At 36.3% G+C, this 21,774-nt stretch overlaps 4 protein-coding genes across 4 annotated transcripts; 2 read left to right on the plus strand and 2 right to left on the minus strand.

Annotated features, from left to right (window-relative positions):
* The first annotated feature begins 177 nt into the window (after positions 1 to 177).
* Positions 178 to 2,126, plus strand: LOC116023160. The gene has a single exon (XM_031264139.1). The coding sequence runs from the start codon at positions 244 to 246 to the stop codon at positions 2,026 to 2,028; it is 1,785 nt and encodes a 594-aa protein (XP_031119999.1). The 5' UTR covers positions 178 to 243; the 3' UTR covers positions 2,029 to 2,126.
* An 834-nt stretch (positions 2,127 to 2,960) lies between these two features.
* Positions 2,961 to 8,211, minus strand: LOC116023159 (microtubule-associated protein TORTIFOLIA1). Its single transcript, XM_031264138.1, has 6 exons — positions 7,312 to 8,211; positions 6,349 to 6,540; positions 5,818 to 5,920; positions 4,980 to 5,575; positions 4,028 to 4,906; positions 2,961 to 3,337 (listed from the first exon to the last, which is right to left on the minus strand). Exons 1-6 carry the CDS (start codon positions 8,014 to 8,016, stop codon positions 3,140 to 3,142), a joined length of 2,673 nt encoding a protein of 890 aa, XP_031119998.1. The 5' UTR covers positions 8,017 to 8,211; the 3' UTR covers positions 2,961 to 3,139.
* A 6,444-nt stretch (positions 8,212 to 14,655) lies between these two features.
* On the plus strand, positions 14,656 to 17,307 carry LOC116023162. Its single transcript, XM_031264141.1, has 2 exons — positions 14,656 to 15,026; positions 16,230 to 17,307. Exon 2 carries the CDS (start codon positions 16,260 to 16,262, stop codon positions 16,761 to 16,763), a length of 504 nt encoding a protein of 167 aa, XP_031120001.1. The 5' UTR covers positions 14,656 to 15,026; positions 16,230 to 16,259; the 3' UTR covers positions 16,764 to 17,307.
* LOC116023161 (chloroplastic lipocalin) lies at positions 16,836 to 19,371 on the minus strand. Its single transcript, XM_031264140.1, has 5 exons — positions 19,298 to 19,371; positions 18,337 to 18,460; positions 17,838 to 18,077; positions 17,325 to 17,615; positions 16,836 to 17,201 (listed from the first exon to the last, which is right to left on the minus strand). The coding sequence occupies exons 1-5, from the start codon at positions 19,369 to 19,371 to the stop codon at positions 16,923 to 16,925; spliced, it is 1,008 nt and encodes a 335-aa protein (XP_031120000.1). The 3' UTR covers positions 16,836 to 16,922.
* Between the last annotated feature and the right edge of the window lie 2,403 nt (positions 19,372 to 21,774).

Here is a 21,774-nt window from a genome sequence, read left to right on the forward strand (position 1 = left end):
TATATATATATATATATATATATATATTTTTTTTTTTTTTTTTTTAAACCAATTTTGTTTTATTTTTTTCTCTTTCCTCACATATTCTCTTTCTTAATCACACTTACAAAAACTCCTTAAAAAAAAAAAAAAAACCAACAAAATGTAGAAGTACATGTAGTAATAAATGTAGTCTATTACACCTCGATCAAAACACCTCAGCATCCATTTTCAAAAAAAGGAAAATCTTTCATTTCTACAACAATGGCAAACTCGTGGCAAGATATGATCATGGAGGAAAGAGAAGCGTTAATGGTCTCACCCACGGGCGGACAATCAACTCTTAGAACTGCCCATTTTCTAAACCCTTCAATTACCTCCATTCATAACCCCCTCCCCCTACTTCCTCGCCAAAACCCGGCCGCCGGCAAGCCCAAGCTCACCTTCCGAGGGTGGAAGAATAGAGCACTCAAAGATTGGGGAAAATGGGTCGAAGAAATGCGAAATTTGCACGAATCCGCCTGGAAGAACGCCGGAATCTACGACGCGGTGATGAATTCTACGCACATAATCCACCGGAACGACGCTCTGATTCTCGGATTCGCCGGAAAATGGAGCCCGGAGACGAAAACGTTTGTGTTTCCGTGGGGCGAAGTTACTCTCACATTGGAGGATATGATTGTGCTGGGAGGGTTCTCTGTTTTGGGTGATTGTGTTGACCCGGATTTAAGCCCTCTAGGGGATAGGAAATGGGTAGAGATCAAATCTAAGCTGCTCAAAGCAAGATCAGAGATAAACAAATGTGCAGCTAGGAAAGTCACCCATGGTTCTTGGATTGCTAAGTTTATTGGGAGTGGGAGTGAAGTTGAGCATGAGGCCTTTTTAGTGTTATGGTTAGAAAAGTTTGTTTTCCCCATCTCTGCTTATGAAACCATAGGCACAAAGGTTTTGGACATCGCCATCCGGTTAGCCCGAGGCAATAGAATCGCCCTCGCGCCTGCTGTTTTAGCCAGCATTTATCAGAATCTAGGGCTAATGAAGGAGGCTCTTGTTGAGAAGAGGGGAGAAGTCATCATGATTTCGGCCCCGTTTCAACTCGTGCAAGTATGGGCTTGGGAGAGGTTTCCATCTTTACGCCCGAATCCCAATTCTGTTGGGCATGATAAGCCAAGGTTCGCGAGATGGGGTGAGGTGAAAATGGAGGCTAAGGATATGGTGTTGGCTATAGATTCTGCTGGAGATGATTTCTGTTGGCGGCCATATACCTTGGGGGCCAAAAACCCGAGACTTTACAAGGAACAAGAATCCTGGATATCGGTTCGAGATGGTTTGGATGAAGAGTTGGAGGCGCTTGTCAGGTGCTTGAGAGCAAGCGAGCTCGTGGGGATGGAGAATTGTATCGAGCAGTACCTCCCACACCGCGTGGCAATGCAGTTTGGGATGGATCAGGACGTTCCAGGGCACATAAGGCGGGCTAACAGATCCCCCGAAACTGCTTGGGAGTTTTACACAAGGCCGGTCCTGGACAAGAAACTGTACTTACCACCACGGTTGTTTGAGTCAGATGTTACCTTTCGTTACCTGCAATGGAGGGAGGAATCAGCCCCGAAAATTAAGGCTGTCGTTAAGAGGAAAAGCTGCAAGATTTCAGATGGGAAACTGTTAAAATCAGAAGATGATCCAATTGAAGCAGATGACCATATCACTCTGGCTCAACTTGTATCAAATCCTGGAAAAACTAGCATCCATATTGAGCCTGCAGAGAAGCAGCTAGAAGAACAAGGAGATGTATCTAAAGGTATAGCTGAAGATGCAAATAGATGCAATGTGAAAAATGGGAGAAGTAAAGATCTGGTGCATATATCAAAGGTTCAAGAAAAAGGGAAACTTGAAGATGAAGATGATCTATCTGGGAATAGGCCTACTGGTTTTGACAGAAGTAATGGCAGAGATTGTAGTGTAGGTACCTCCAAGATTCCTGGGATGGAACTTGAGAAGAGGATTAGGAATCTTGAGAATTGGATTGCTTTAATGCGAAGGAAAATTTGATCATGGGATTAAACAATTAGTCTCAGATATTAAACAAATTGTAGAAAACTTTTTGAATTTAATATGAAATTAATGAATTTAAAACACTTGTTGAGTGACCTTCTTTGTTGAGTGACAAGGGAAACCGCATCCACTATTCAATGCGTGCATAAATCCTTACTTGTTACTTGTAATTTTAGTTGGCGAAGGTTCATAAGGTTGCCCAAACTAGCTCAAATCTAAAAAATCAATACGCTACTCTCATTGGGTGTCGATTTTGTAATCTTGTGATTATCAAAACAACAAGCTAACTTAACTAGAGTTGTCCCTTGCCATTCTTTGTTTTTCTTTATTCCGCAAAATTTTTAATCTTTCTAATATAATTTTAATTTAATGTTATAATTCCAAACTCAAAAGGTGTTTGATTATATTGGAGGTGTTTAGCAAAAAGTTGATAGCTGATTAGGTTAGTGGATTTGACTAGTTGATGACATTAGCTAATTGAAGAAAGATGTTTGGTAAATAGATGTTAGCTGATAGCTGATTACATACAAAATGACTGTCTCAAAATGCTTCTCGAATAAGCTGCTTTGAGTAGTTTTTTGAATTTTAGTGTTTTGGAGCAATAAGCTGTTACAAAAAACTAATTAATCAAATACTCATATTGGTTGTTTAACCAAGTCAAACAATGGTCAAATAAGTTAAAATAGATGTGTGCACATTATTACATTTTTATTTAATCTTATTAGTAATGTTACATCCCCTACAAAAATTGCCATGTAAATATACCTTTGATTACTATCTTTATTAACATCGATCAATTCATAAGTATACCAGTAAGTAATGTAGGGAGAAATAGCATTTTTATTAATCCAAAGTACAAAATCAAGGTTTTAACTTTATGCGACAAAATCTTATAGTTTAGGGGCAAAGGTTGTATAAGTTCAACACAATTCCATATAGAAACCAATCAACAATCAGCATCAAAATGAAAAATAGAATACTCTAATTACAAATACCTATTGTCCAAACTACAAATCACAGGAAACGTTAACAACAAAAAGTGGGTGTATTTGTGTACAATTTAGAGGTTGTTACTTCAAACAGGCCAAACAAGGTTAACTACTTACCCCTACTTCTCGAGCTTTTGCAGATCGATTTCCCAGGCCGCAGCCAGCTGCAACAAGAGTTGATCAGGCGTTGCGCCTTCCCAATCCTCAGGCAACTCCACTGATGAAGAGACGTCATGCAAATTCAACACGAGTTCCTTTTTCACTTCGTCCGGGAGACCCAGGACATCAGGTCCATGCTCTACTCCAATATCTACCAGCTGAGAAGGGATAAAAGAAAAACCAACGATCACTTTGCTTGAAAATTCACAGTAAAAGAGCACCCTTTAAATGATTACCTAGTGGACACGTGTTCAACATGACAAGAACAACTAGGGACGTAAGGGATTAAAGCTAATCAACGCCCTTTACCTATTGTGACACATGCTCAACATAACAGCTAGGGGCGTAAGCAAATAAAGCTATTCGGGCTCAGCTTGGCAAACACTCAAATTTAGTTCAGTTAATTTCATGCCAACTTTGAGTAATGAGACCAGCCAGATTCAGATATCATAATACTCTGCTCATTTGGTTCATAAGTGTATATCAATTTTTTTTCATTTTTATATATTTAATCTATTATATAAGAGAGTTACTTCTATATATTAAAAATAGTAAGAATGGGGTTACATTCTGAATTACTGACAAATTTACAAAATGTACCCATTTCTAATTATTTTTAGTATTTGTCATTGTAAAATTTTCCTATACACACACCCAAGCACAATTAATATTATTGTAGGGTATGAGCATTAATAAGCAATTATGTAAGGCTCAAGCTACTATGTGAATTGAGACAAAGTTTATGCATCTTTTGGTAATTAACTAAAATATTTTCTCAAGGTGCAAGGAATCTATGGTTCCTTTATATCATTAGAGGAAGTAGTTATATTAGTTGGTAAAGTTCATACCTGCTGAACCCAAGATAAGCAGATGTCCAACAAGTTTTGTTCCATCAGAAACTGAGCAACTGCATGCACAACCTCACTTACTACCTCATTAGACAGTTGGTCAATCACGGGACCTGATCTATCCATTAGCTTTACAAGCAGGAGGTCATCCCCAGTAGATAAAACTTCAGCAAAAGCTGAATCTGCATCACCTGCAACAAGTGCATCCATGGCATTGCTCCAAGAAATCCAGACTGGATCACGTTCTTGGACAATATTACCATCACCTAATGCTTCAGCAGTTAATTCGGGAATAGGTACTCTGGCACCTCGAGCAGTTCCACTGTCGTCACCAGCAACACGTATTGCTTCCAAAGTTGCTTCATCCTTTGAAGCTCGCCAGACACTTCTTGCGGAAGGTCCCTCACCAAACCCAAAAGGTAGAGCTCCCTTGTCCCAAGCTCTTCTGCTACCCACCTGATCAGTCTCATTTTCAGATTTAGGTGACCTGCCATCCATTGAACCAGCCACACCTCTCCTAGAGCCCATGTACACATTCTTACCATATGTATGAAAGTCCCTAGCATCAGTAACTTCAGATCTCCAAGGCGGACCCCTTCCCCTTATCCCTGAAGGAATACCATCAGATTGTACAAACCTGTCTCCAAAAGGAATGCGACCATCGCTACCTGTCACTAGTTTTCCACCACCATATTCTGGGAAGCCATTGTATTTTCCTAAAGGCCTGTTAGATGACCCCTCAAATCCGATCATAAAATTACTACCTCTTCGACCTGCAGATATTGATAAATCTTGTGCCATGTCTTCAACAACTCTTTCAAGACCACGAACTCTGTTCTCAAGAGTCACCATGTTATTATGAGACCCGCCCATGAAATCCTGCACTAGAAACTTCGGGTAAGAAAAGCTGGTAATGAATTCATTTTTGAAGCAGCAGACTAAATGACCATACCTGCAACATGTTCATGAGGTGAGCCTGTTGCCTCTCAAGTTGCAACAACTGCCTTTGAATAGCTAGCCAGTTTCCTTTGTTATTCAGAAACCCCTCGGACTGCCCACCACTTTTAGCAAAACTAGCATGGCTGCTGGATGACTCCCTTTGACTTAGATCAATCCCATTAAGTGTATCTTGCTCTCTGCAACTTGCTCCAGAAATGACTTTCTCAGCATTAATATATCTGTCATTTGGATGGTTGTTTCCCCTTATCCTTTCCTTTGCGGTGTCACTGGGCTCAGACTCTTCCTCATTCTGTACATTTGATGCATTAAGACATCGACGAGGGACAACAACTTCTACAGGTAAATCACCTGAACCCCTTCTTTCTAGTTTCTGGAAGAATTCTGGGTTCAACTCCTTATCACTCAGAACTGGAGCCTTTTTCTTCAATATCCCAACAGTTTTTTCAGAGATGTTGCCACCCTTGGTTTTGGAAGAAGAATCAGTAGGAGAAGGTTTATTGGAAGAATCTTTAACCACAGTCTCATGCCTCTCATGATTCTGAAGCTCCTTGTTCTCTGATAAATCAGCTGATTCAGAAATTTCACCATCTAAAAGGTTGATACAATAAAATAGTTAGAAAATTAGATGCAAAATGTTACTAACTGAAGCAGAGCATTCAAAGCTTAAGCTTTTAAACCAAAAAAAAACAAAAAAAAAAACAAAACAAAACAAAACAAAACAAAACAAAAAACAAAAAAAAAAACAAAACAAAACAAAACAAAACAAAAACAAAAACAAAAACAAAAACAAAAACAGCATTTGGAACAAGATCATAATGCAATCACACTACCATGAGATATAGATTTTTGGTCATCTGCAACTCCATCTCCTTTTCCTGCAATTTTCTTCCATAGCTGCAAGGCCTCCAACATACTATCTCTAACAGGTTTTATCTGAAAAACTCACTCTAATCACTTTTTGTTTGATAAACAAGTTTCTCATAACACAAGGGAAAATAGAGATGATATGAATATATTGCTCTCATAAAAGGATTGAACAATCAAGTTATCAATGCAAGAGTGTCAGATATTTAGCCAGGATTCCCAGGCCTCACAAGAACACAAGATGGGTTTGCAATGCACATGTTCCAATGTTGCTCTAAATAAAAAACAAATAACTGTCAGCATTAAAATGCACAAAGATTTCCTTCTATTATTAGGTTTGAAATGTATATAAGCTTCAGAATAGGCATGCAGTTTGAAATAACACATTAAATTTCATTATAGTAGACTATATAAGCAAAGGCGAGGTAAAATGAGCCAGTGAAATATGATATCTAATTACTAACATCCTCCTATACCAAATTTTTGTGGAACGGTACCTTATCAAACCGAGAAGCTTCAAGCACAGTCAATATTGAAGCAGCTCCATCAGTTACCAAGTTGCTTGAATGCAATGCCAGGACACTTAAAGTATCAGCTGCAGCTTTACGAGTTGCCCACTCTGAGCTGCCAATGCATTCGTGTATGCTCCGCATTAATGATTCAAAATTTTGTGGTGCAATGGCTCCAACCTGCACTAAAATATTAGTATAAGGGCTACTATGTAGTGCTATAAGCCTATCATTGCTTTTTAAAATCTAAAGTTTGTATCTTAACAGATCCAAAAAACTACTCAGTTTGTAAAAGGAGGAAGAACAAGTAGTATTTACAAAGTAATCCTTTGGCACAGGTTTTAGTATGGAGTAAACTCAGGAGGTAATGACCTTTCAACCTTGTACCTAAAGCCAAAAACCTAATGCACATGCTTTCTACTTTTGTACAATTCCAAAAGCAACAAAAAGGTCAGTACCAGAGAGTAATTTCTAAAGAAAAATGCTTGCTTGCTAAAATAAACAGTATAAAGAAAAACCGACAATTGCAATCCACAAACACCATAACATACCAGGTTCAAATTGAATATAGTTGGAATAGTTTTCGGATCTTATCACAGACTAGAATGTACTACTTACTAACATTTACTAGATACAAAAAACTTCTCAGATGTTATCACATCTACTATAAACTAGTCCTTAGTAGCATTTACTAGATTCATTGTAGTTTTCAGATCCTATCACAGATTAGAATCTAGCCCTTAGTAGCAATTACTAGATTCAACATAGTTTTCAGATGTTATCACATATTAGAATATTAGTAGCATTACAAGATTCAACATAGTTTTCAGATGCTATCACAGATTAGAATCCAGTCATTAGCAGCAGGTACTAGATTGAAGATAAACACTGAATTGGAGCAAACAGGAAAGGATGAACATATTAGTAACTTATGAGTAGAATTAGGGTGACCTGAGATAAGCTTGACACAACAGGCAAGAGTGAAGCCTTGGCCATGAAATTGGGACTATTAAGGTACTTGCAGATCCGTGGGCAAAGCTTCTGAAATGCGAGTACAGGCGGGTCGGAAGCACATTCCACCATTTTAGCCATACACATTGAAGCTCCGACCTGTACAGTCTTGTTATTCTCGCCCATAGCCTCGAACAGAGGCTTCACAAACAAGGAAACAACAGAGGCAAGAGCACCGGTTTCAGCCTCGCCCTTGAGGTACTGCGAGGAGAGGGAGCCAATGGCGTCACGGCACGCGTCCCTGACGGCCGAATCGGAGTCCTTGAGCCTCTTCACGATATGCGCAATGATCTTGGTCAAATGAGAGGCGGTGGAATCGGCGTGGGAGGCACATAGGGCGGCGAGGAGGCGGAGACTCTCCTTCTTGACGGCAGGCTTGGAGTCATTGGCGGCGTCGTAGAGGCAGTTGAGGAACATTGGGACTCCGTCGTGGGAGAGGCTGTGGATTATCTTCTCCAGGTCCTCCACGGCGATCTGGTGAGTGTCGCGGTCGGAGAGCTTGGAAAGCGAGGTCAGGATTCGCTGCTTCAGCTCCACCATTGCCAAGTGGGAAGATAGTGAAGAAGAAGTCGAAGATCTTAAAGGCGCTGTGGTGGTTTGGTTTGGGGGTTTAGAGGGTTTTGAAGATTTGATTCCTGAACTCATTTTCGATTTCTGCAATCTAATAACTATTCCAGATTTCTTCTTCTCAGTATTCTCCTTCTTCTTCTTCTTCTACTTATTCTTCTTCTTCGGAATGCAAGTGAAGAAGTTTTAGAACAACAATGGAGGATGTGGGGTTGCTCTTGCTCCCAATACAAGCAAACAAGGAGTGTGTGAGAATTGATTGGGAAATGAGATCTAGACCGTGATGAGTGATGACTCAATGCTTTGAATTTCAAAAACAAATAAAATCAAAATTATAAAATTAACACAAGAGCCCAGCCATACTATTGACTAATTGAAATTTAATTTCAACGGATAATTTAACTTGGACTCTCATCAGGTTTTGGAGTAATAAATTTAAATTTGTTTGGAAAAACATAGAGAATGATTTCATGTATTCATTTGTTGGTTACTGAAAATTACAATAATTTCATAAAGAATTTTAAAAATCTAAAGTATTTAAATGTGAATGTGGTAAATACTTTCGGGTATATGAATACGAGTAGAAATTATAATATTCTCGGGCGGAGGGTTGGAGGGTCCCGAGAGTGTTCTTAGAGAGAAAATCCTCCAAAAGTCCCCCTTTCCTTGCAATAAATGCTCGGGGAATTGAGGGAACACCGAACACATGTCGAGCGTCTAGCATGCCCGCCATGTGTTTTACATGCACTGGTGCGATCGGCGGCCTTATAAATTAATACATGTGAGTTTCAATTCCTGAGATGTCTATCTTCTAGAATAGGAAGTGTTCATGCTTGGAATGCTCGGGTGTCCGGCAATCCCCCTTTCCTTGCAATAAATGCTCTATTTATAGGGGAATGATGGGGAACACATGTCAGGCGTCATGCCCGCCATGTGTTTTACATGCACGGCTACAGTCGGCGGCCTTATAAATTAGTATACGTGAGTTTCGATTCCTGACATGTCTATCTTCTAGAATAGAAAGTGTTCCTGCTCGGACCGAGCTAACATTCAATGGCGAGTTCACATATCTCCTTAGGTTGAGTCGAGCCTCTTATTAGGTCGGGAACTGTTCCTCGCACCAATAGGAGTACATATCGAGTCCATGCTCAACGGATTGTCCAGTGTATATTTGGTACCCCTGAGCTGATTTAATGATTTATTGTAAAGTGTTTTTTTTTTTTTGAAAGGGTGAATTATTTTTTAAAAAATTAAAGTTGCAAATCATGATATCAAATCTAGTTGATCTATGTTATGCATTTATATTTGGACGAGGGAAGTGATGAAGTTTAAAGAAAGGGAGAGAGTGGTAATGTGTAAACCATCAATAAAAAGTGCATTTTTAATTAATATATTAAAAGTATATTATTTGTACTAGTAAGTTGTCCGTGCGATGCACGATAAATACATTGTAACTATTTAATTTATGCTCGTAATAAATTGATCGTATTTTCTTGTAATTAATTTCATTTTTAAAATGTAAGCAAACTAAAAAGTAATAAATGTTAAAGGTATAAAATGAGAACAAAAAATAAATTACATGTAAAATACCTCGTTATAAAATGTGAATTATTTTCTAAAATAAATTAATGACAGAATTGTATGTGCGACGAAAATACATGACGAATATTAAAAACAATGGTTATATACTTTTATATATATATATATATATATATATATATATATATATATATATATATATATACTACTACAAATAATAAAATATACACAACATATATATATTAAGCATAAAAATCAACACTTCGAAAATGAACACAAAAACCATAAATTTGCTTTGTCGACCACCAAGTAAATTTCCAGCAGGTTTCAAAAAAAAAAAGTAAATTTCCAGCACAACATCCATCAAAGGTAATTAGACATGCCAGATTCCATGATTTGTGCTCAAAAATTTTAATCCATTAGCACGCCTCCCAAACTCTATACAAAATAATCCCAACATTGAGCCTGTAAAATGTTGACTTTCACCACACGTGTTCTTCATTCTGCCCCACGAGGGGCTCTCCGGCATGCATTGAAACAACCTGAAAAACTCCATAAGAACAACCATTAAACCTTCAACCAACCATTATATTAAATGCATGGGAAGAAACTAAAGGTTTGGGAGACAGCAATGCATGCGGAATGCCAAATTTTTTTTGTAACTTTTCCCTCTCTTTCTCTTTTCGCAAGACCCACTTATATCATCACTTGTATTTGTATCTCACTTCAACTCTCAATTTAAAATTGATTTCATTAGGCAACACTGCAGCAGACAGAAAAATAGTAGAAACGCCATTTTTCTTCTTTATTTCGGTCAGTAGAGAAGCAAAGAAAACATCATTTATATCTTCCTTTTGCTTCATTATTCATTTTTTTTATTAAAAACATTTATAGAAAAGGAGTATAAAAATAATTATATTAGAAATAATTTGCACATAAAAGGAATTTAAATATTTATACGGAGGAAAAATATGTGCACATAAAAGTAAGTTATCTTCTGAATTCATCCGAGTAATTCATAAATATGATTTACAACGAACAAAGTGAAGACGAAGACAAACTAAATATGATTTACAACGAACAAAGTGAAGACGAAGACAAACCCGTAGAACACCGCTCGGCAGCTCGCATGCTCAGCGACCAACGGACCTCGCCTGCTCACCTAGCTCGCATGCTCAGCGACCAACGGACCTCGCCTGCTCACCTCCAATGGAACACAGCTCATGACCAGAGATCCAAATCCCATCTCCAAATCGCCGGTTAGTTTATCCAAAACTTCATCTCCAAATCCCTAACCTTGTTCGTCATCGGACCAGAGACCACTCGTCCATATCCTGCATCCACGGCTGTCGGCTGCCCTGCTCCGTCGCCTCTACTGTCAAGGAACTTCGGTCTCCTCTCCTTGATTTCTGGGTTGAAATTTTCTTTGAGTCTGAAAATTTTCTTATTGCTTGTTCAACCATGATTTTTCTGTCTTCGAGTCTGGAAATTTGCTGCCGAACTTGATTATTGATTTTTCTTGTTGAAATCTTCTTGTTGCTTGAGTATTGAAGCAACTGGAAATTTACGGCCACGGTAGTGTATACGCTGTGTCGAACACTGCATTAATTTTTAGAATGGCATAAAGCTGCCATGATGAGAGGGTTTATACAGGCTTGAATTTCAAAGATGGTTTCAGATATCGAGGCTTTCATTGGGTAACCAAACATTTAATAATTTAATAATATAATAAATTCAAAAGTCACCATAAATAAAGGTCATAAATTTAATAATATGATAAATCCAAAAGTCATCATAATATAGTATCCTTGAAATTCGGAACGATCAGATCCCTTCTTTCTTTCTTTTTTTGACAATACCCTTTGCTAAAACTTTCATTCCAAATGAGCGGGAAAAATACTTGGACCATGTTTGTGGCTTTTATATATATAGAGATTCATAAAATACATAATTTGAAAGTACATAATTTTTTATATATTACTATCAAATAACGTACATTTAGTACACAAATAATGTATTTATAATATATTAAAATGTATATTACATTCATAATTCACACAACTATATGAATTATGGTCCATACAATAATTTGTCGAGCGGAAGTGTCACCGACATAGTCACATAGATTTGGTTCCGACTGCAGGAATCTAACAAATAGTTTTCGGCTTAACAAAACCATAGCCCAAAGCTTAGAATGGTTTAGCCGCTAGCAAAACCATCACCCAATGTTTGCCATGGCTTTCAGCCCAAATGTAACCATTAGGCCACGGGTTTTGGCCCAATGAAAAACATAGCTTGATATTCAAGGGTAATCTTAAAGCAATTCATAAATTAGCTAGGGCATTTGATTCAAGTATGAGTATTGAATTAGGAATAGAAGCTGCTTTTAACAAAAGTACCCTATTTGTTGGGTATTAAACTAGAATAGGATTATGATATTTGTAGCTACTCGTAAATTCGTAATTGTTTCTTGTAATGCATTCAAAGTTCCTATTGAGTTGAGGTATTGGACTTGTAACTTGTAAGGAAACTTTATTCTGATTAAAAAAATCTGAATCTAAGCAAAGCTAGTATGAATATGTATTGTTTGAATGTTTGAATATGTATTAACATGATATATTCCTATCCAAATGTACATCTCTACCAGCCACAAAATGGAAGGCAAGAAACACAAATGGTATGGAGAATGTGTAGAAGACTAAAAAGTTGACCACACCAGCCCGGTCGAGCGGGTGGCGGTAGCGCGCACATGGTTCCCCTGTATTTCCTCTTTGTAACTCTTCAAGTCCTTTTTAAAGTGTACTGAGCTTTATAAAAGAAAAAAATGTCAGTTAGACAATCAATGTGGGACAACAAGTAAAGACAAAAGACTTTTCATCTTTAAATGTTTTTTTTCCAACAACCCTTTATTCATCTTAGCTTATTCCTTATCTTCGTCATCTCTATTTTATAATATCTATATCCTTACTTTTGTCAATAAAAAATGTTGCTAATGTCAAATAACCCCAAACAAATGGTAATGTAAAGTTTCTACTAACTGCATAATGTTAGAAGTGTTGATTATACCAAATGCAATGCCAAAAAGGAAATAACCAAGTGGCTAAAATGCTTACTAACCAACATAAGAGAAACATAAAGGAAATTTGATTTATATGAGAATGGGATTGAAACTTGAGACTTAGGAAATGAAAGGGAAAACTCATTCTCCGATCTTGATTACCATTTTTAGACATATAGTTTTTTTTTTTTCTAAAAGTTACATAATAATCACGATAAATTTTTATTTTTCTTACATTTCAAATGTACCTCTCGTATATCAAAAGATTTTTTAAAGTTGATAATTTTTTTAAAATTTTGTTTTGTTTAAATAAAATTAAAAAGAACTATGTATTTTTCAAAAATGTAATTTTATTTAGAGTGGTATGTAATTGGATGGATGTATAGGAGTCTCTAATAGTAGATCTCATTGCCATCACAATGACAAATATGAGAATACAACGATTGCGCTGCCCAGATAGCTCAATTGGTTTTTAAGTGGTAGATTATGGATAAAGATGCAGGATCAAGTCTTGACAGCTGCAATGTCGAGTGGCACCTAATGTGGTGGGCTTCTTATAAGCATCATACATTGATCCTTCAACCTAATGGACTGCTAAATCGTTATAATTTATCACTTTCACAAATCATATTGGATTAAGGTATTAAATCTCGAAGTTAGAGATTTCGCTTTTTGTGAGTAAGGAGAATACATCAATTGCAAAGAAAGAAAGTAGTACTCAACAGTGGTTTACAACTAAAATGATAGCAATTCAAATGTTAGAATTGGGAAGAAATTAAAGAATAATTAGAGATTTTGGTGGCAAAAGAAGAGGTAGTTTGAGGTTTTTGCTTTCCAAATAAGAGGCAATGATTGGTTCATGCGTTTGTGCGGCAATTTGGTGAGACGATGATTGATGAGAACAAAGGCAGATCAATCTCCATCAATTTGCACCGCCTTTTCTTTGGTTTTCCCCCTTTTTAAATTTGTTGACTTTACTTGTACTCATGTCATTTTTTTCTTCCCCTATAAGCTGGCAACCCGCTCTTCTATTACTCTATCACTAAATACTTGTATTAGGTGTTGACTAATGAATGAGTGAATGTCACATTTTTATGGATCATATGTGTGTTTTTCTTTTTTTTTTTGAGTTCTATTAAATGGCTGGATTCCCAAATCTTACTCTCTAATTTTTTTTTTTTTTTTTTTTTAATGTGGCGGACACTGATAAGCTATTTTTTATGTGGGTCCCTATACAAGTGTCGATATCAAAATTTTGTGCATGAGAATAGAAATTAAAATAGGAATACACATAGTATTTTCATTTTTTTTCGCCACTTCTACTTTCAATGTTTATGTGATATTTCAAGTTATAAACATGTGTAATATAATAACAGAGTATGTGAATAAAAATGTATAATAAATAAAAACATATAATAAAATTGATGTCTATACTGAAAAGAGATAATATGAGATACGTAATACTTTTTAGTAAAAATATAATATATTTTTATGAGATTTTAGAAAAGCATTTCATTTTTACTAACAAGTATTACACATTTCATTTAAAATGATTTCACACAAGACTAATAAACCACTGAATTGACGTGGATGCCAAGAGTCTAAAAATATTGATAGTCCTTCATTGACTTGTTGTAATGGACATGAGAGGGAATGGATATGTTGAAAAGAAAAAGTTGTAAAACTCGAAAGTAATTGTAAGATTTATAATTTATCAATGCAATATATATCACTAATACATTTTTTTTATCTGTATAAAAAGTTAACAAAATTGAATCTTCTTTTCAAAAAAAAATTGAATCTTATTGTATTGCCATATTAATCGTTGGAGAGTTATTATAATGGTAAAACTAGTCATTGAAAAATCACTTATGTTAGTTAAAGTAGATGTTCAATTGATGAGAAATAGTTTCCAGCAATAATGTGGGTTAAATTTTTGTCACGAACATTGAATGTTTGAGCTCGAGTTGGACTCTTTATGTACAAAATTGTGTGAAAAATTGGGTTATTTATTAAATTAAATTAAAAAAAAAAAACTAAAAAAAAAACTTACACATATCAACCTGCCAAAAAGAGTGCTGCAAATTGGCCCACCAATGCTACTACTGGCAAGGTTCAATACAGGTGTGGAAACGAGGGAATCTTGACCCATTTGACATATATCTGTAAGCATTATAATTATAGTGTAGTAATAAATTGATAACCCTCTTTCTTGGTTGACTGGTAAGAGGAGCCTAATTCCTAAACAACTCCCTTCCCTACTAGAGAAGCATAAACTAAAACAAAAAAATTTAATAGTTGCTCATGCAAGAATTGATGCAGAATTCTTGAAAGTGATAGAATCCAATATAATAGTAACTGATACCTGCCATTATTCTTCCAAATTTTGCCTCTACTGCTTTGTGGTTTATGTATGATTTTGGCTCTCTGTTATCACCATAGCCTCTGGGCCTGCCAATCTTTGGAACACCTAAAAGAGCCTCCTTTCTTGGTAAATTTCTCATCACAATCTTTTCTATACTTCTTTCTGGAGCTTCCAAATGATTTTTATATTATTTACCATAATGATGTTTTGCTGTTTAGTCCAGATCTGTGTTTTTGGTTTTGTGGGGTTTTCTTTACCTGCCCCTTGAACACTGTGATTTTGTTTGGGTCTGTGAAAAATCATAAGGACTGTTCATCTTTTTAATAAAAAAATTGTTTTTGAGGGGTGGTGGTTTACCTATACTGTAATGGTGGAAAGTGGAAAATATCTTTTTGGTTTTCATAGTCCATTTTTCTGTTTGATCAGAGCTCCTGTTCTTTCTTTATATATATTGTGGGGGCAGCATTTGAATATTTAATCAAATATATCACAGTTTATAACTGGGCTTGTTCTATATACCGGTTAATTGAAGCATGTGTTTTAGCTCAACTAAAAGTCTAAGCTGATAGTTGGATTGTACATTTATGTTTATATATTTTATGCTCAACGCAGTTTACTGCTAATGCAAGGAGTATCAGATGAATGTGGGGTTTGTTCATCTTTTAGATGCATATATGTATGTATATATATATATAGAGTTGAGTGTCTCAGAATTCATTCATCTGTGCTTCAAATTTGAGATTGGCCCTCATCCTTCTCCCCTCCAGTTGGAGACTTGGAATCTATTCCTTACTGCTGCAAGACTTTTGGGATAATTCATTTTGGAGCAATTCAGAGGCTGAGAACAGAGAGTAGTTCAGATTATAGATTTCTTTCGGTTTTCGTGGTTCAAAAGGGTTAATATTTATCTTATTGTTTTTTAAATCTTTTTTGCTTCTTTTGTTGTTATCTCTGTCCCTCTTTTTAATAGTTGGTGTTATAAAGATCACTATGGATTATATGTTAGTTGCCCTCTTCATGGGACCAAGTTTGTTCTGCTTTGTCTAAGGTAGTGATGAAATTTGCAGATTCATGGAAGCCATTCTCGTTTGTAGATGACTTATGCTACTCGAATTCATTCAAAATACTGTGTTTTACATGCATTTATATGATGAGGATAGATTGCAGTTGTTTTAATTGAAGCATGTGATCCATCTCAGCTAAAAGACTAAGCTGATAGTTGGACTGTACATTTATGTTTATATAGTACATGCTCGACAGTTAGTCTTTGTGCTGATAATCCTTGAACTCTCGAGTCTGTCTAATGAGATCAGTTCGCTGTGTCTGCAGGAAGCGACCCCAGAAAGCGCGTAGAACACCATGGTTCAAACGCTGGAGGCGATCAAGGGTGGTGGAGGGTCCATGAAGGTTGGAACCACAGGTACGATTAGCGTGCTAATGTCGAGAGAATTAGAGTCTGTGAAGTCTGCTGCTAAGACACCAGCATCATCGTGCACAAAGAAGCCTCCTTCGATTTGTTCTTTCGTTGCTGGTGCTGCTACGAGTCCTAAACGAACGAGACCCAAATCGTCGCCAAATGAAGCCAGCAGCAGCAGAACCAGAAACGGTAAAGGTCATAAAAGCCCTGAAGTTGGGCGCAAAGCAAAGAACCACACCAGGAAAGCCCACGAAATTCCTATTCTAGAACCCGAAACTAGTTCTGTGGATGAAACTCCCGTTACAACAAAACCTGTGAGAAGGGGACTTCGCATAGTGGAAATCGTGGACATAAAATGCGGGAGCACTGATAAGCCACAGGCCAGCCCTCTCAAGAATCCGCTTAAGAAGCTTAGCTTCTCGAAGCTATCGGGAAGCCCTGTCTGAACCCGCAACCTTTTGGCACCAGATAATAGTTGTATAGTTCAAGTTGTTTTGCCCAAATTCGAGAAAATGGCGTAACTATGAATCATGGCTATACATTTTAACATTGAAGAGAAATCAGTTACAGAGGGCAGCTTAGTACAAAGAGAAACAGAAAGTTTACTACTTGAAATAAAGCTCAACAAGCTTCTTCAGAGTGTCAAACACACTCGTAAATGGGTTGAATGCAACAGGGGCCTTCAACTCTAGCTCGGGAAATTGGTTGTTTAGAGCTTGTTGCATCCCGGCCATGGACATCATTGCCGAAAGCTGACTATTAGACATGACCTCGCAATCTTGTGGAGTATCCTTGATTTTGCTCGGATCATATCCAAAATCCGCTAAGTAAGCTTTGTACTTCTCAATGAACTCGGGTCCTGGATCAGGTGTCCTCGAATAAATCTGACAAACCACGTGTTTATCATTAACGAATCAAATGTATGGCCATTACACTGCACATTTGTGTGGGAAAAAAAAACTAGGTAAATTAGATTCTACTATTCCTGAATATAACATTTTAGTTACCTGAACAAAGCTCTTGTCTTTAGCTCCCGAAACTATGGCGAAATTGTCATAATCAGTTGCGATCACATCATAAGGCTCCTTGGGGATAAACGGGAGTGTGGGAAACCGGAGATAACACTTTCCCTTTATCATCTCTTGCTTTTCAAGCTCAGTCGCGGTTTTTAGTGTCTCGTCCTCAGAAAGGCATTGAACTTTCCCTCTTATCCCAGTAATATAGCCATCAGGTCCACCATGAACACAGAAGGTATCAACTTGTATAGCAGCTGCATTTACATCAAAGGTATAAATCCCCTACAACATTGTACAATGAATATCATGCATTAGGCACATATTAATCTCATCATAAAAAATAATCAAATTTTAAAGCACAGATTATCACTCTCTTGTTCTCCACAAAAGACCCACGCTAACTAGCCAGCTTCCCCGAGGAAGTTATAAACGAAAATTTTCATTAGTTATACAAAACAGAAATTTCCCGTGTATGGTATCATAGTTGCCACCCTTAACATTCACCTGGGTACAGTGGCAATCTTCCTGACCTTGTCCAGCAAACCCGCGTTTAAGTGAAGCTACTTCAAACCATCGTCCAGCATATCTAGTCGGGTCAAAGTTCTTCGCAGTCATACCTCTCATCATCATCAGCATTCCATCATTGTCGTTCCCTCCCTCCAAAGGAAGACTTGGCAGGTTGTCTGCAGCACTTGCGAGTTGGCACATATTATTATTCTGATAAGAAAGATCTGCTGCGACCACCTGCCCAAGAGAATTCAGGTTGAATTAGCCTTATTCGACTAATTTGTTATAAGTACATACTTCTTAGATGAATCTGGGTTCTAGTTTCAAATCCATACTTTCTAGTCACATCTGCAAATTAAAACTTACTAAGAAGAGAAAGAAACGAGTTTTAGAAACCAACCATCTGAATAAATGTTATATCACATTAAAGAAATTTGCCGAGTGTGTAGCTCTAAACAAATGAGACGAATGTAACTAGGGGAAAAAAAATACTAACCGGGTTAACTTGAGTGAGAAATACTATTGATGCTGCAAGACCTGATACTAGATGTTTAGCCCTAGCCTTACTTGGTGCAGTTTGCTCCAAAGTGCACCTCACAATCATTTTCCCGGAAACTCCTCTGCAGTAGAACAACACAAGTAGCCGCTATAAACTATCTGAGAATTACTGATTAGTGAATAAGTTCATGGGACATGTAGTGAAAACAACAACAATGAAATCTTATTATGATCAATTTGCACACTTGGCATTGTAATCTTTAGGGATATAAGTGTTCTATATCCACTATCCCCACCAAGGACCTAGATGATAGAATCAATTACTTGGCTAATGTACCTCAAGATTTTTATTTTTGATACATTAGCTTTTCCAATTTATGCTAGACTTATTCTAAGTCTCCAAAACTCCTGCCCGAGAGTCCTTGGAGGAGGTAAATCGCAAATCGCCCAATTAGCAGCCTCTTAGTCCGTCCCTGTCGTTGGCTCTGCGAACAAGGATCCATCTCCACACTTCCGATAACTTGGGGAGCCCAATCTAACACCTCCAACTTCTAAATCATTGCAATGCATACCAATCACCCATTCCTATTGCATCAGTTTGGAGATGATACTTACATTACATATGTCTCACCAAGTAAAACCATGAAAAGGCAGTGTCATGATTTAGCACCAAAGCACTCATAGCACAATGAAAACCAATCCAAACTTCATCTACATTTCTATTCTCTACAACTACAGTTGCTCTTAAAAAACTCAAAAAGAAGCTTGGGTTATCAGCAGACCCCCCAAATGGGGACCCATTCATGAATCCTCAAACCTAGAAAATTAATTCCAACCATTCAATCAGGTTTCTTTAACCAGACACCCAAAATCTGATCTTGATGATACCATACACCATATTCACAGAAGAATTGCCCAAAATGAAAGCAATAAACATAAAAAGTAGCAGAAAAAGGTACCTGGGTTTGGATGGATGATGAGAAGGAAGCAGTAGTGGGGATGATTGTGCCACAAACAGATTGTGAGACGCCATTTTCGCTCTTCCCAGCCTCCGGGGAAATTTGGGGTTTATATGTGTAAAATTCAGTGGAATGATATACTGGTATCTTCATGACAGTTCAAGCAAAAGATCTTATAGCCATTCCCCTAATATCAACAGGGGAAACTTAAATGACGGTTAACGTACAGTTAATTAACGGTATAGCTGGCTTTTACCGTGATGTGTCTGTCTGGACTCTTAGAAATTGGCAAATTGCGAAGAAAGATAGCACGACGTCGCATTCCTCTGACCCAAAGTGTGAAACTGTTAAGATATGATGAGATGTTTTCCTTTTTAAGATGCGTTGGAATGTTTCTCGTGTGGTTGTGCCGTGGTTTTAGGTACATAATTTTTTTCTTAACGTGGTTTGTATGACCTAAAGCTTAAGATGCGTGATTTTTCTTTTTAAGGTTCCTTTTTTAAAGTGCGTGATATGTATGCTTAAAGTGCATAAATTGTTGAAACTTAAGGTGCGACATTTTAAAACCTTAGATGTGTAGTTTGTGTTCTTAAGGTGCGTGGCTTGTATACTTAAAGGTGTGTATGATTTGTGTACTTAAGGTGCGCAGTGTATTATTAGGTGCACCATTTAAAAAACTTTAGGTGCGTGGTTTATGTTTTTAGCTTAAAGTGCGTGGTTTGTGTATTTTAAGTCGCTGTTTTAATGCTTAAGGTATATATATATATATATATATATATATAATTGTTTCCAAATTTTTCACATAAATGTGGATGGCTAATGATTTGATCTTTATGAAAGGATTGAATCAACATGTTTGATTTGTTACAATTTTGACATAACATATAATAAATGCTATTTTTTTATATTCATCGCTATTCGTTAATTACATGGGTGAAGATTTAAAAATTTTTTAGGTAGCAATATTCACGTGCTTGACTAATATTTTACTCATAAATTTATCCAATCAATTTATCATAATTTTTTTTCAATTTAAAAAAAAATTAATAAATATATAGAATTGTTTAAATTGTCACACGTCACATTATTTGGTTTTTTGAAATTTTTTTATCCAAATAATGTTTTTCATTCAAACTTTTATAAAGCAAATAGGAATAATATTTTTTTGGAATAAGGTTCAAATTGACCACTGAACGTAACCTGAAAGTGCAATTAGGCCATTGAACGAAAAAAATGTGCAATTAGGCCATTGAACACTCCAAATGCATACAATTTCACCTGATAGCAGGTTACCTTCCATTTCATCAGGTTTCCTGCTTACATGGATGGTGAGTTGACATTTTAAAATATTTTTTAATAATTAATTTTAAAATTAAAAATTAATTGAAAATATTAAATAATTATTTAAAATATTAAAAAATTAATATTTTTAAATTTTTAATTTTAATATTTATTAAATAATAAATTTTAAAATAAAAATTAATTAAAAATATTAAAAAATTAATATTAAAATATTTTTAAATTAATATTTTTAAATTTTTAATTTTAATTTTTATATTTATTATTAAAAAATTATTTTAAAATGCTACATCACCATCCATGTAAGCAAACAACCTGATGAAATTGAATGTAACCTGCTATCAAGTGAAATTGCATGCATTTGTAGTGTTCAGTGGCCTAATTGCAAATTTTTTTCGTTCAGTGGTCTAATTGCATTTTAAGGTTACGTTCAGTGGCTAATTTGAACCTTATTCCTATTTTTTTTTTCAAAATTAACTACTTTCCTAAATTACAGAACGCTTTCTTGCTTGTTCAATTTAGTAATTTACCTCCCTCCTTCCTTTCTACTGTACTTTATTACGATCTTATTAATGAATTTTTGTTCTTGTTGTCAAAAAAGAATAAAGATGCAACAAATTTTTATTTTTTTTTCAAAATAACACACCATTTCCTTCTAAATTTACCTAATTCTCAAGGGAGCTGGATAGCATGTTTCGTGCTTAATATTGCTATCATATACAATTTCTTTGCTGAGTTGTGTGGTCTAAGTGAGGGTCTACAACTTAATAAAAAATGGGGTTTCCGGTGGTTAGTTGTGGAATTGGGTTCAGAGGTAGTTGTCAAGGTGATGAGTGACAACCATGACCTTAGTGACTTTGTCACCACGCTCATCTTTAATTACAAATTTCTTGTCTCGGGGTTTGAAGATGCTATCTTCACGCACACTATGAGGGAAGGAAATATGTGTGCTGATTTTCTTGCCAATTTCAGTCAATATGTAGAAATGAGAACGACAATTCTTGAGGCCCCTACTAAAGATATGTTGAGACTCTTGGTTGCTTAGGTTAGTAGAGCATGATTTAAAAGAGTCAAATAGTGTCTGCTTAGCTTGGGTGGTGGTTATCACCAAAACAAAAACAAAAACAAAAAAAAAGAGATACTTTGTATAATTGAATATTATTGTCACAATTTTTAAT

The sequence above is a fragment of the Ipomoea triloba genome, chromosome 6 (genome assembly GCF_003576645.1).
Source record: "Ipomoea triloba cultivar NCNSP0323 chromosome 6, ASM357664v1".
NCBI lineage: Eukaryota > Viridiplantae > Streptophyta > Magnoliopsida > Solanales > Convolvulaceae > Ipomoea > Ipomoea triloba.